Source organism: Humulus lupulus, chromosome 2 (genome assembly GCF_963169125.1).
Source record: "Humulus lupulus chromosome 2, drHumLupu1.1, whole genome shotgun sequence".
In the NCBI taxonomy this organism is placed as follows: domain Eukaryota; kingdom Viridiplantae; phylum Streptophyta; class Magnoliopsida; order Rosales; family Cannabaceae; genus Humulus; species Humulus lupulus.
In genome coordinates this window covers 66,577,951-66,592,680 of record NC_084794.1, presented here as the reverse complement: position 1 = coordinate 66,592,680, position 14,730 = coordinate 66,577,951, and the positions used below count along the sequence as shown (strand labels likewise).

Genomic DNA, 14,730 nt, shown 5'->3' with positions numbered 1-14,730 from the left:
TACACTATTTACTTTTATTATTTTAAAGTTTACCTACAATCATAGGTAATTTTTATCATTAATGTAATTTTTTTTTTTCAAAACAAAAACATAAATGAATTATTTCCATAAATATTTGGTACCTATGTGTAGTGATTTAAAAAAATCTCTATTGAAATTTTTTCCTATATATATATATACACATATACATTATCATTTTAAATTATCAGCAAGTAATTACTTGTAACGACATTATTAATCAAGATAAGGTATACAAATATAATTAATTACGCGTACGTAAAATAATAAAAACACCACATCATCAATAATTAAATTGGTTATTGTCCTAAAATTTGGTAAATCTGACGCTTAACACGATTTGGATGTATTTAAGTCATCTTACTTGATTAATTGAAAAGAATTAAATGGAAATATTAAGGGTATTTCTAATAAAAATCCTAATGACAAAACACGTGTATGGATTCTAATGAAAATTCCTATATAGATTTTATCATTTAACTTTAGATTTTTCTGAATTTCGGAAAGTATGAGAAGGTAGAAAACTTCTGTTAATGAAATATGAACAAAAAAATACCTCTTATCTCATTTGGTTTGGTTGCCAATGCCATAAGCATCATGGTCATCTTATTATTGTTCCATTGTCGTTTTGCTAATTGGGCAATGAATGGTGTAATCTTTATCTCTCCAAACAAGGAATGACAAACTCACCAGAAAAAGAAGGTGGTGTATAATAATTTAGCAAATTAAGAGTGTAAGACAATGACTTAGGTGTAGTAATAATAAAATAAAATAAAATAAATAATAATATTCCCTTAAAAACATTTTGGGCAAGTTTCAAAAACCTACAACAAAGCTAGCAAGAGGAATATTTTTCAGAAAATGACACCTAGCTAATATATTCCCTTTTATGTATACAACTTGTAAGTGAAATGAGAGGATAGAACTTGGTGAGAAATTACTTTATGTCTTTTTTCTCCACTAAAATATCTAAAATTTACTAGAAGAAGGCCAATACTAAAAGTTATACTATCACAATTAATCAATAATAAATCAACTCATGCAATTTATATGTAACAAAGTAGGGGTGTTCAAGATTTAATAATCGATCCAATCCAATTCGTATGATCCAATTCAATCCGCAAATAGTGAATATCCTCACTTGTGCGGATTAGATTGGATTGAGAATTTTAAAATCCGCACTTACGCATATTGGATGCACTTTCAATATTGAAAGTAACCAATTCAAATTTTTAAAATTTATATGTAAAATAATAATTTTAAATTTATATATATTTGATACAAGCAATAATAGTGATATAATAATAATTATTTCAAAAAATAAATAACAATATTTAATAAGTGATACTTATTTTTTTAGTTTATGAACTCTATGTTTAGTTCATGTATCAACTTGTAATGAATATGTTATATTCAATTTTATTAATTGAGTTTTTTACATAAATTTTTTAAATTATTTGTTATATAAATTGATGTTGATTATTAATTTTGTTGTTCAAAAAGTGAAATTATAAATAATAGTTAGAAAGTATAAAAAATAAATGGCCTATAATATTTTTTTCTAGAAAAGTAATCGATCTAAAATAATCAATCCAATCTGTACTATTGTGGATTGGATTTGATCCAAAATATGAAATCCTTACTTAGTGCATAGTAGATTAGTTATGACTAAAATATTGTGAATTGAATTGGATGAATACATCTATAACAAAGTATATCTAAATTAGTTTTTTGCTAACTTTCATAGATGAGGACAAATCCGAAGTCAATGTCAACAATAATATAGGTTAAACCATTCTTTGATAAGCGATTTATTATTATTATTATTATTTTGATCAAAATTATTATTATTATTATTTGTTCAAATGATATATTTAAGAAATTAGTGATGACAACATTTTCACTATAATTTTGGAAAATTGGAAGATCACTAGATAAAAAGATATTATGTAATGGGGAGAGTATACTAACAAATAATTTATAAGGTAACCTAAATGAAGAATTGTTAGCTGGGAAATGGACATAAGGCAGAACTACTTGGAAGTAACTTGGGTCGACATGATTCTTTACACCCTTTTCAGAAGGGCTAGTTTACATTTTTATACCTTTTAGTCTAATTATTGTTCAATTCATATATTTTACTTTGGATTTTAAATTTTGTGCCAACAAATTATACCTTCTGAGTCAAATATTAGTTTTGACACCTAAGTTAATTAGACACTTTTTTTTTCTTTCATATATATACATATAAAACACTTCAAATTTATGTCTAAATTAAAAGCACAACTAAATAAAAAAACTAAGAAAAAATTAGTTGTTGTACATGATAAAAAAAAAAGACCTTTTTAAAAATATAGGGTTTTAAAACTTAAAATATAAAAATATGGCATTACCATATATCTAACTTTAAGAAAATAACTTTCAAAAATCAATAATTAATATGGCTTTTTTAAAATGCCATTAAAGAATAATAAACTTAAATATGAAAAAAATTATGGCTTAATTCTAAACTTTACTATTTATATGGGAAAGAAAAAAAATCACATATTTAAAAAGTTACAAAAAAAAGGCAATAAAACATTAACAATTCAAAATTCCCATTAAAAAAAGTTAAATGAAAAAAAAAACCATATACCATGTAAATTCCACACTAAAAAATAAAAATAAAAAGTTGCTTTTTTTGATTTTTTGATTTTCACTTTATAACTCAATTATGTATCAAATATTAGTGAATTTCAATCATTTAGCATAAATTCGATAATTTTCAATTCTTTCGTGACGCATTTCGATGGTTTCTAAATCTTTTTCTCCAAAAATATGTATATAAACTTATAGAATTAGTGTTACTAAAAAAAAAGGTTATAGAATTAATGAAACATTGAAAAACCATCGAAATGTTTAATAAAGCATCGAAAGACATAGTTCCTTAAATTTTCCTTCTACAAATTTGATAGAAATGTTGATAATTGCAAAAATACAAGGTTTCAATTGAATAATAAATTAAACTACAATATATAAAATTTAATTAACTCTTTAAATTTAATTTTCTAGATTATCCGAAATGATGAAAAATAGCACAAGGAAAAAAAAAAAAAACCCTGTAGACCTACCCATTTTCTTGATCTATTGTCTAAGCCCAACCCAAGTCAGTTTGGTGACCAACTAACCAAGAAGTCAGAATCGTGATGGTTAAAAGAAATGCCGAATATGAGTCCGTAATTATCGTGCGGGTTGGGCAAATTTTGGGCGGTTTGAGCAGTTTTTTTATTTGAAGGTTTAAAAAAAATGTAACCCATTATTGTTCAACATTTATGCAGTATAGACAGTTTTTTTTAGGGATAACTTGAAAAATACCCAGTTTTAGGATTAGTTAACTAAAAATAGCTACTAATAATATTTAGTTGAATATTACCCAATTTTTTAAGCACATTTCCCATATTACCCTTAAAACACTACTAGAAGTCCAATATAAAAATCCCAATCTTTGCCTCTGTTATGTCGTTTACTTCCACTTTTTAAATAATATTTCACTGTCAGTTCCACTAGACCACTGTATAATGGGTAGAGTCATTAATAGTTTGTGTATTAATCAAAGAGTTTTAAAAAGTGGGTAAAAATTAAATAGGTTAACTTAAATTGGATACTAGGTGTAATTTTCACTTTTTTTTAATGGGCGGATTTGTGCGATTTTATAGGCGAATTAAGTTAATTTAAAATTCAAAATTATAGATTTATGATATTTAAAAGAGAACTTTACAAAAATATGGGAAAAAATAAATTACTTTTTATATTTATAGGCATTAAAGTTATGCCACAAAATATAGTAATTCCAGCAAAAAAAAAAAAAAATTTTAAAATATGAGAATCCCACAAAATACTATAAACAAAATACCATAAAAAAATACACACACTCTCTCTCTTACTTTCCTCTTTCTCTCCACCCCTCGCGTATTTTTCACTTGCTCTCTCCATTTTTCTCACAACCATGGCAGCCAATCATTTTCTCTCACAACAATAGGAGCTCTCTCACACCGGCAAATGGACAATGTATCTCCGGTCACCGCTGACGCCATCTCCGATTCGTATTCTTCTTCGCATTTTTCTTCGTTTTCGCGTTCTTCTTCTTCTTCTTCTTTACGTTCTTCTGCGTCTTCTTTATTGTTTCAGATCTGTTTTTTCTTTTTCTTTTCAGATCTGCTCTTTTTTTTACAAATGTGGTTTTTTTTTCTAAATTTGTCTAAGTAACCAGTTACTGTCATGATTCTGTTTTGTTTTGAGTTTTTTTTTTGTAGATTTAGCTGTAACCAGTTACCTTATTTAATTTCCTTCTTCATGGTTGTTTTTAAATCTGATTTTGTTTTTTAGATCTAGTTTTCTTTATAAAACTACCTAAATAACTAGTTACTGTCACGATTTTATTTTATTTTTCAGATCTGAGTTTTTTTGTGGACCTAGTTGTAACCTTTACCTTATTTAATCTCCTTCTTCATGTGTTATTTTTAAATCTGATTTTATTTTTCAGATTTGGTTTTCTTTATAAAACTACCTAAGTAACCAGTTACTTTCTTCGATCTTCTTCTTCTTGGTTATTTTCATATCTGATTTTGTTTTTCAGATGTAGTTGTTTTTTTTTGTTTTAAAGATTTGGCTAAGTAATTAGTTACCAATTAATTGTTATTCTTCTTCTTCTACTACTTCTCAGATTAATTTTTTATTTTTTGAGTTTTTTTTTCTAGGTTTGGCTCAGTAACTAGTTATCAATCAGTTATTTTAATAGGGGTAACCGGTTACCTTCTTCTTCTTCTTCTTTAATGGATGTATTCTGATCTGTTTTCTGTCAGTAACCAATTATAATTCACTCGAGTACTTGTTAAAATTGATAGTAGTAACCGGTTACTGCCACATTACTAAAAAATCTAAATTTATTTTTATAGTGGTAATCAGTTATTATTTAAAATGAAATTAAATGATATATATACATCTCCAACAATAATCCAAAACATACATATGTATAATGACATAACCCAGACATCATCATCATCATCACAATTAGTGAAAGTCATTCTCATCACCTCATATTTGAATGTATATATAAAATTAATATAATAACAATGATAATACATCCATATCTATATAAATGTGTACTATTTTGTAATCTTATATATATATACATATAAAAATAATAATAGCAATAATATATGTATATATAATGGAAAAAATTATATGGTTTAATGTATACGATTAATTGTATATATATATGTGTATATATATATTATTAATTTAAATATGATTAAAAAAATATAGTAATAAAAATATCTCGTAATTTAAAAAAATCAATACTGAAATTATATGGTATATTTTAATAAAATTACAAAAATATGAGAAAAAAATCCCATAAAAATGTAAATAAATAAATTATAAAAAAATGCCATATTTATCAAAATTTAAAAAAAAAATCTCATATTTCATGTAATTTCCTCTATTTAAAAAAATAAAAAAATATAGACTATAAAATTCAAACTTATACATTCCTTACTCATCAATGTCATTATGAATAATAACTTGATAAAATATTATCATGTCAAACTTCATAAAACAAATTCTAATAATTAGTATAATAATTATCTAAATTATACAAATTATAAATGATATTAAACTTATAAATCCACACATTGATAATTTCAACAATTTGAGTTTTCTTATAAAAAATTTCACTAATATTTAAACTATCAATACAAGAAACATTATTTATTTGTTCATTTTTTTTCCTAAACAAGTTTTTATATACAATTTCTATCAAGTTTTTATATACAATTCTTAAATTATTATTATTAATCTTATAACAACGAAAGTTTTCATTAAAAACAGTTAAATATTTGGACTAATATCAATATGTATATATTTATGTATGAATATAAATAATACAATGATTCACTTATCACAATCTAATATTAAAATGGTCATAGACATTATAATTTTCAATGAACCATTTATGAGTTGTATCTTTAAGTTTAGATTATTATTAAAAAAATATATATACGAAAAAAAATATTGGGTACCTCACTATATATTATTGCAACTTGTATCCAACCCATCCTGGGCAGGTTGAGTTCACCCAACCTAATTTCAGCGAATTTTTTAATGGACAAGTTCAAAGCAGGCGGATTAGTGATTTTTTTTTGCACTCCTAGCCTTACATCTAAAATATGTCAAATTGTCCGGGAGTTGCTGTGGCAATCATTGTCAATTTTCCATTTCATTATATAAGTTGAATTTGATCGATTTTGGAAACCAAAGAGGATTTTCTCTCGTCTTTGCTATATTAAACTACAATTACTATTCATAAAACAAAAATGAAATAACCAATACAAAATTATTTATTTCCCCAGCTATCAAATATTACCATATTAGACAAAGCGAAAAAAAAAAGAGTGATTGCATCAACAGTCATGATTTGATCTCACAACATTTTCTAAAAAAAACTGATAAAACTTCAAACAGAAAACTCAATTATCCACTTAAAAATTATTTTGAATATACACAAATGAGAATTGAACACTAGTGGTGACTAACCAGAATGGCCAAAACAACCGAATTGAACAAAAGGGGTAAAAGAACTTCAGAGAAACACCAGGTGCATAATGGAGTTGCAGCCATAAAAAAAAATTCTTTTGTTTTTTTTATGATTCATTTTTCTTTTTCTTTCAGCAATGTTGATCCAGGAATAAGTGATACTTCTGTACATCAGTGGGCAAAACTACCGACCAAACCAACCTCCTCTTGGTGGCTGGCCTTCTCCCTCATTCATCAGCTTATCCAGCACAATGTTCAAGTCAACTGACTGGCCATTCTCTGTGAGCCTTCTAACAGTCGCCCTCACATGGTCTCTCGGGAACCCCATGGTAGAAACTTTATCGATCACATCATCAACAGGAACCCTGTTTCCAGTCCCAGAAGAACCTGAACCGCCACCAACACCAGAAGCAGTAGGCAAGGCTTGAGGGAGAACCCGAGCAGTAGGCAGCTGTGGATAACCACTACCACCACTTGGAGCTGAGGTAGAAGTGAGTTGCTGAGGTTTAACCGCAGGAGGATTTCCATATTGAGAGGGAGAACCACCGTAGTGAAATGGTTCGTTTAGGCTGGATGGTGGGCCATATCCAGATGGAAATCCTGAACTAGGTCGACTAGATTGTGAATCATAAATATGAGAGGGTGGCACATAGAATTGTTGAGATGGAGGAGGGGGTCCACTTGGTGACTGAGGGAGTGCTTGTCGAAGGTTGGGTGGGTAGTTTTGAGAAGGAACATATGGTGGCTCTTCAGAATGATGATGGCTCAGTGTAGGAGGGAGTTGAGAGGGATTGATGGGTGGGAGAGACGAGAGCTGTTGTGGCGGTTGCGTTGGTGGCTGAGAGAATTGTGGTTGAAATTGTTGATGTGGTGGTACAGCAGGCGGGGGTAGTTGCTGCTGACTAAGCGGTATTTGGTATTGCTGGTTTGGAGGTTCTTGAGCTTGACCAGGCGGGGGATAATAAGGCTCATGCTGGGGGATGGGAGGGATCTGATTCTGAGGAAATTGATTTGGATGTTGAACTTGGGGTGGGAGGTTCTGCTGTGGATTTGGCTGAGGAGGAGCATTTGGAGGAGAGAAGGAAGGTTGTGACGGAGGAGCATTTGGAGGAGAGAAGGTTGGTTGTGATGATGGAAGGTTAACAGGAGTTTGAAGCTGTTGGTGAGATTGTTGAGGAGCAGATGCGGCGTGCTGCATGGAATCTACATGCACCGTATTCTGGGCTTCTGAATTCTGATCTACCTTGGACACTTGTAGCTTCGCAAGCTGTAGCTGTGCCTCAAGTATTTCTTGTTTATCCTTTAAAACGAAGACCCCAGATTGCACCTGCATGGTTGTTAACAAAAGTAAAAGGGCACAATTAAGAATCTACAATCATGGAAACAGCATAAAAATAAACTCACACCTAATAAACTGAGCCTCTAGACAACCAAAGAACCTGAAAATTTGCTTCCCCAAGTAAAAGTACAAAAGACACCTCTTACAATAATAATAAAAAAAAAACCTGTCAGGTTTGAACTGTTTCCAAAATCAGACTACTACACAACAAGAATTAAAACTTATGATGCTTGTCTGTTTGAAAAGGCATGCTGATGCATAAATTCTCAATAAAAACAACTGATTTAACTCTGAATAAATATCTACCATCAAGAATGAAAAAAGATAATGGGAGAAGAAAACATAAAGAGGATTCCACTGCAGCTTGCTCTTACATGATCAATTTTTAAATCTCAGACCATCCATTCACAAGTAAAAATCATCAATAAGAAAAGCTTTTCGGGATAAACAAGACATTCAATAATAAGCCAACCACCACTTGAAAAAAAAAAAAAAATTCACAATCCTGTAAAAATTGAGAAATGCCGCTAGAGCAAGTGAGAAATAAAATAAAAATAAATGACAACAGTATCAAACTGCTATAATGTATTTTTTTGAAAGTTCCATAAGAAGATCAATTTGAAATATTGAAACTACATTATAAATAACTGATGCTTAATTTAGCATGCTTATGCTGGAGTAAGTGATAAAAAAAATTAAAATAAATGACTACAGTGCCAACTTGCTCTAGTGTACTATTTTGAAAGATCAATAAGCAGTTCAATTTGAAATATTGAAACTACATTATGAAATAACTGACGCTGAATTATTACGCATCACTCATCAGATGTTATGGCAATGCTACTAGCATAAGTAACCATATCAACAGAAGAGAAGAATATAGTATCATGTAAACTTAAATTGCAGGCCATATGTTTCAGCTTCAATCAAAAGGAACATAAATAAAAAAGCATACCTCTCTAAGAATATTCTCCAACTGCCTCATCTTCCCATCAGTATTTCCATGATTGTTCCCAACTGAAATCTTCAAATCATCCACGGATTCCTCAAGATGGCGAGTTCTGCTCTCTAATTGTGTCAATCGAGCACTAACACCATCCAGAACATGTAGCAAATTATCAGCATGTTTTTTCATGGTCTTATCAATCTCAGCCACAATTGTTGAATTAAATGCACTTTGATCCTTCTCTAGAATGAATTTAGCTGGTTCAATGGAGTCTAGAGAACCATAATTCTGTACCGAAGAATCACAAACAAAATTTACATTAAGTTAAACCCCAAAAAACATTGGAAGAACGAATAGTCCAAAGCTTGCATATACATCATGAGGTAAACATATAAATAACAAAGGAAAAATACTTTAACAGTGAAAAATCAACTAACCACCAAGGTCTTCGGAAGATTAATACACACAAATTTTAATATTGCTCCGATTTTAGACTTATAGAAGCTAATCCTTATCAAGGATGCCATTGTTATAAAACTAATAAACCCAGATGTTAATTTCCAGTTGCCTTTTTCTAATCAAATTCAGATAAAGCACATTACACTATATATATTAGACCCATTATCCCGTTACATTTCAAGAACGTGATAAAACCATCTAAAATGTCACCTATTATCCCTTTACAATTTATAGATCAAAAAATCAAATTTCAGCTGATAGTTATGATTATAAAGGGTGCATAGTGATTACTCTGATAGGAGAACCAGTTTGGGGCTTGGAGTCACCTGAGCTCCAAGCCCTGGTTGATCCCCCAATATTGGGTGTAGCATCGAAATTTGGAGAGTGAGAAGAAGCTCCTCCTCCCAGTGCGCCTCCAGCAATAGGGCGAATTGGCTGAAAATCATAACTAGGGAAAATCTCATCATTCTTGTTAAGCCCATTCTCATTTCCACCATGGCCACCACCACTGTGATTTTCTTCTTCTTCCTGGGGGTGGTTCATCAGGTTGATAAAATCTTTGCTCTGCGGTGATGATCCCTGGTGAGATAGATCCATTATCTGCTTGAGCAGAATCCAGACATAGTATATTCATATCAGACAAGCTGTAAATTTTAATAATCCAACACCTTTTTAATGGTAATAATATATAATTTAATTTTTTTTAAAAGAAGTTGTTCTTTTGAAGGTTCAAGTGTCGTGTTTCTTTAGTTAAGATTCAAGAATCAACACATGTCATTCTCTCAGCTCCTTAATGCATCAACACTCTAATTCCGAAATTAGTTTAAATGGAAGAATCTCAGGTAAAGGTAGATTGTAGATTGTGGGCTCTGAAAGTTTAGTACATGTGCTTCACAAGTTCTATCAAAAGTTGACGAACCCAGTGTTTATGCACTGTACTTGACAACTTATATAAAGAATTTGTAAATTGTTTTCAGTTAGTTCTTGAATTATCTTCGTCCTCTTTAAGTTCTTCAAAGGCAAATAAAAAAGTGGCACAAAAATAAAGACAAAAAAAGTAATGACAAGAAATCCAAATGCCAATACATATAAGAGGGAAAAAGGAATGAGAAGAAAACCAAATGCCAATGCATATAAGAAGAAGAAAAAAATAGTGGGGGTCAAATCTTTGGTTGACTAATTAGAAAACATTACATGAGACCCCAATGTTTATAAAACTCCATAGATATTTCCATTTACTCAAAAGTTGGGGATTCCCTTATAAGACAGTATAAAAAAAATTGAATAACTTCAATAAAAACTTGTAGTAGCCAGCTAAACCAATAGGTCACTGATAACAACATCATTGACAAAGCATGGGGGGAACCACCTTTCGTGGAGTGCCTAGTTCCAAGAACTTGGTAAGTAGAGAAGATGAAGAAACCTTCAATGGCAAATAAATTGGATAGAAAGCTATATCGAAAGGTAAATTTGGACTGTAAAGGAAATCAAAACACACAAGCTAAATAAACATCTAAATAAAATAAAAATGGAAAATTAAAAAGCAAAAAGCAAAAAACAAAAACCAAGTTCCACAATTAGTTCACCTTCCAAACAAAGAAAAAGAACAATAGGTAGTCAGTGGCATAGCCTTGTGGTAGAGATCCCAAGTTCAAATTCCCCTCCCCCAATGCCAAAAAGAAAAAGAACAAAAGGAAAACATCTATAAAAGTAAGACGAATCACAATTTTAGATTACATGGAGAAAGAGTTAAGAGGTAGAAAGAGAGCTTATAAAAGAGATTTCCAAAACAAAGTTCTTACACTACCAATATGAGAACAGGTAGCTCGAGTTGCCTTTAATAATTTGGTAGGAAAAAAAACTAAGCAAATAAAATTGAAGGGCTGAAACTATGCATCATACAAAACAAATAAATCCAATGCAAGATAGTACAAAATTAAGGCATCACAACCAAATATGTTTTTTGTAACAAAAAAAATCCTAAAATTATGAATGCTAGAAGAACACTCCAAGCATTATCATCTCATTACTGATTCAAGGCAAATACAGAATAGTTCCAAAATACTTGTAATCATACTATAAACTGAATCCCAAAACAAGATGAAGTAATTTCTACAAGAAAAAAAAAAGGCCCAAATCAGAAGGCAGCCAATGGAAGTCTCAAATACGCATTTCATATCAAAATCCCTAGTTCACGGTCTTTAAACCCCATGCCAATGTACAAGAGAGCAAGGTCGGGCCAATCAACAACTGAACACGGCCGATTGTGGCAAGAGAAAACATTTTTCTCGTACAATTGCGAAATAAAAAACGTTAACTAATCCGATAATTGCATCAACTGAAAACCCTAACAGTGGAGCATTGATCGATGATATGATGATCTATCTAGGTTTTAGCCATTAGAATATATCGATACATATATACAATAAATATCCAAATACTGCAAAAATCGAAAAATTGATCGAAAGTAATTACCAGATTTGGGGCAGCCAATGCGACCGACAACTTGGAAAATCAGAGAATTGATTAAAGCAGCTTGTTTGTGTACCAAAACCAAGGCGGCACCGCCACAGAAATCCAAGGGGGGCACGATCGTAATAAAGAAAGAATTGAGGGTACTTTAGCTATGACAGATTTGTGTCTGTTGGGGGTTTCAAGATTTACAGGTCACAGGATTTTCGAGAAAGAAGAAGAAGAATATTAACTTTTTGTATTTATATTTTTGACCCACCAATTCCTACAAATTACATATTTGGTTGTCTTTTTCTTAATTTTATTTCATTTTTGTATTGCCACCCATTTGACTACAATTACGAAGTTGCTGACTTTTTTTTCTTTGCTTTATTCTGAAGAGTTCTTGGCGTAGTTCATGGGTCAACAAACTTTTCATTGCTAAAAAAAAAATTAAAAAAATACCATTGGTTATTAATTAATTAATTTTATTTTATTTCTTAATAATTACATCTTTTTTTTCCTAATAAATATAATTTTATAATAAGATAAATCAGGGAAGAAAGAACCAAAAATTGATGTAATTATTAACAAATCAATTATTAAAAGACTTAATTGCTAACCCAATTCTAAATCAAGTAAGCATAATTCATGCTAATACTTGGGGATTTTATGTAAGTATCTTAATTTTTTTTTTTTTTTTAAATTGATATGTAAAGTAGGAGAAAATATTTGTAAAAATAAATTCCTGCGTAAGTATTTTCATTAGGCTGCTACTAGACTATATATGGCTAGTTTGGTACAGTTGTGCAGTGAGGAAAATCAATTGTAGCTTTGATGTAGAGAAAAGTCGTTTCAGGTGTGCTGTGTGAAAAAATTATTGAGTGTTTGGTAAATTAAAGATTTTAAAGTACTGTGAGTTGGAAAAATTTTGTCAGTATGTCATATTTATTTTATTTAAATAAATTTACATGTTTAAATTAAATATATTTTTGATAAGAGAATATTAAAGTGATCATAAACAAAAATATTATATTATATAACATATATTATTATGTATATACATTATAATTAGTCAATGTAGTTAAGATTCGAATTATAATGATGATAGTATTATAATTTTGTAAATATGTAAAACTTAAGTTATCTCAAAACTCTAATTTTTTACATATTTATTTATTTAATTATTTTTTGCTAAAACATGTAATTCATAAGTTTTTGATAAATTATAATTTAAAATACTATGAGATACAAAAATAATGTTATAGTGTATAATAACTCTATATTAAAGTAGTTTATTAATTTAAACTTACTAAAATAAAATAATATATTGTTGACTGGTATTTTAGCAAACTGACGCGGAGTCAAATAATTAATTAGAGAACTTTCAATTAGACAATCAATGCATCATAAATAAGTCAAGAACCTAGTAATAATGAGCAATAAATAATAGAGAATACCAAGATTTATAGAGGTTCGGCCCCAAAAATTGGTAATGACCTACGTCCTCTTAGATTTGTATAAATCTTGAAGGTTTACACAAGATCACAAGGGATTACAAATGGATTTCTATGTGTAAAAGACAATACAGTATGATAGAATTACTGCTAAGTACCAAGCCAAACTGCTCAGTAGGCTATTTTTTCTGAACCCCCACTGTGGTGGAGAGTTTGTATTTATCATGTCCCCCTCGTCCAAGGGTTGGGCCTAAGCATAATTGATGGGGAAATATCCCTCTCTTCTCGCAGGTAGTTGTTGTCCTATCCTTCAAGAGCCGTGACCAAGTTTTCAGGACAGTTATGTGCTTTTTGTGGGTGGTTGGGTGATTCCTACAGACTGTGATCGGTGAGTTTAACTGCTTCCTGCCGACCAGGTTTACCTGTATGTCGCACCGACTAGCCGCTCCCTGCCAAGCGTACCAAGCAGTTACTTGTCGTGTATCCTACGATTATTTATTGATCAACCTATCGAGAGGTCTGCCAAGTCTATTCCACGTGTCCAAACTTAATGCCACGTCAGATGTGTCAATTTTTGGGATAACATTTGCCCCCAAGTTTGCAATGGTGCTAAGCAGGATGGAAACTTTTTTTTTTGGACCATACCGTCCAGCCTGGTCGGAGGTACACGCCCCTTGTTAGCTGGCATAACACCTGGTGTAGTTAATGGCTTTAGCATTTCTAAGAAATGACCTTCCAGTTCTTCCCACCACTTTTTGAAACCATAAAGCATCATAATAGTCCTCCATTTTATGTACCGCACAGTTACCAATAGTGGCTGATGTATTTGGTGGTTGAGGGGAAGTGATTGGATGGGCTTGCTGACGTGTTTGGGGAGATGTGCTTGCGGTGGCCGAGGGGACTGCTGAGTGGACAGACACATTGAATTCCTGTAGGGAGGAGCTCATTTTCCCTTGCTTATAAATAGGGGTGCATTTTCCTTTCCTCTTCTTTTACCTTCTTTTGTACTTCAAATAAGCCAGAGCCGTCTTGGAAAAACCCTAATCTCCATCTCCCAGTTTGTCCGAGAGAGCTAGCCTATATTCTGATCCCTACATCGCACCACCTTTGCACCACAAACTCGTCCTCGACGCCATAATGCTGCAGCAAGTAAGTTTTCCAGACTTTTCTTTTTGTTATTCCTGTAACTCATGCAAGATGCTATTTTTTTTCTTTGCATTTCTTACATTGTGACTGTGAGTAATTTTCTTGATGAATCTCTAGATTTCTTAAATGTATGTTGCTTGAATCCATAACTAGATGACCATTTTGAGTGGATCTCGGCCTAGATAACCTTTTTTGAACTTCTGATTTTGTAAAAACTAGGTTTTAACTTCCTCTTTTTGTTGATTTACGTTCGGGGTTCTTGAGAGAACACGAAGAACACCACTCAAAAACTGTTTTGGCGAAAACCTTCCACTTTCTTGGGTTCCTTTGTTTTAAATCTA

The 14,730-nt window shown here is 31.0% G+C and overlaps 1 protein-coding gene across 2 annotated transcripts; it reads right to left on the bottom strand.

The window, feature by feature from the left end:
* Positions 1–6,504: 6,504 nt before the first annotated feature.
* On the bottom strand, positions 6,505–12,027 carry LOC133817970 (transcriptional regulator DEF1). Of its 2 annotated transcripts, none has more exons than XM_062250640.1 (4): positions 11,811–12,027; positions 9,627–9,914; positions 8,886–9,164; positions 6,505–7,918 (listed from the first exon to the last, which is right to left on the bottom strand). In XM_062250640.1, the coding sequence occupies exons 2-4, from the start codon at positions 9,876–9,878 to the stop codon at positions 6,776–6,778; spliced, it is 1,674 nt and encodes a 557-aa protein (XP_062106624.1). In that variant the 5' UTR covers positions 9,879–9,914; positions 11,811–12,027; the 3' UTR covers positions 6,505–6,775. The 2 variants fall into 2 exon arrangements, with proteins under 2 accessions (XP_062106624.1, XP_062106623.1); XM_062250639.1 differs by having other exon boundaries at positions 9,627–9,935; positions 11,811–12,026.
* Between the last annotated feature and the right edge of the window lie 2,703 nt (positions 12,028–14,730).

What these genes read in the sequence shown, in the direction of transcription:
- LOC133817970 (XM_062250639.1), bottom strand. Translation starts at nt 9,932, where the DNA reads ATGGATCTATCTCACCAGGGATCATCACCGCAGAGCAAAGATTTTATC. An exon ending in AAACTGGTTCTCCTATCAGA is followed by an intron (nt 9,165 to 9,626) that starts GTAATCACTATG and finishes TCTTCGGTACAG; the next exon opens with AATTATGGTTCTCTAGACTC. An exon ending in TGGAGAATATTCTTAGAGAG is followed by an intron (nt 7,919 to 8,885) that starts GTATGCTTTTTT and finishes ACAACCATGCAG; the next exon opens with GTGCAATCTGGGGTCTTCGT.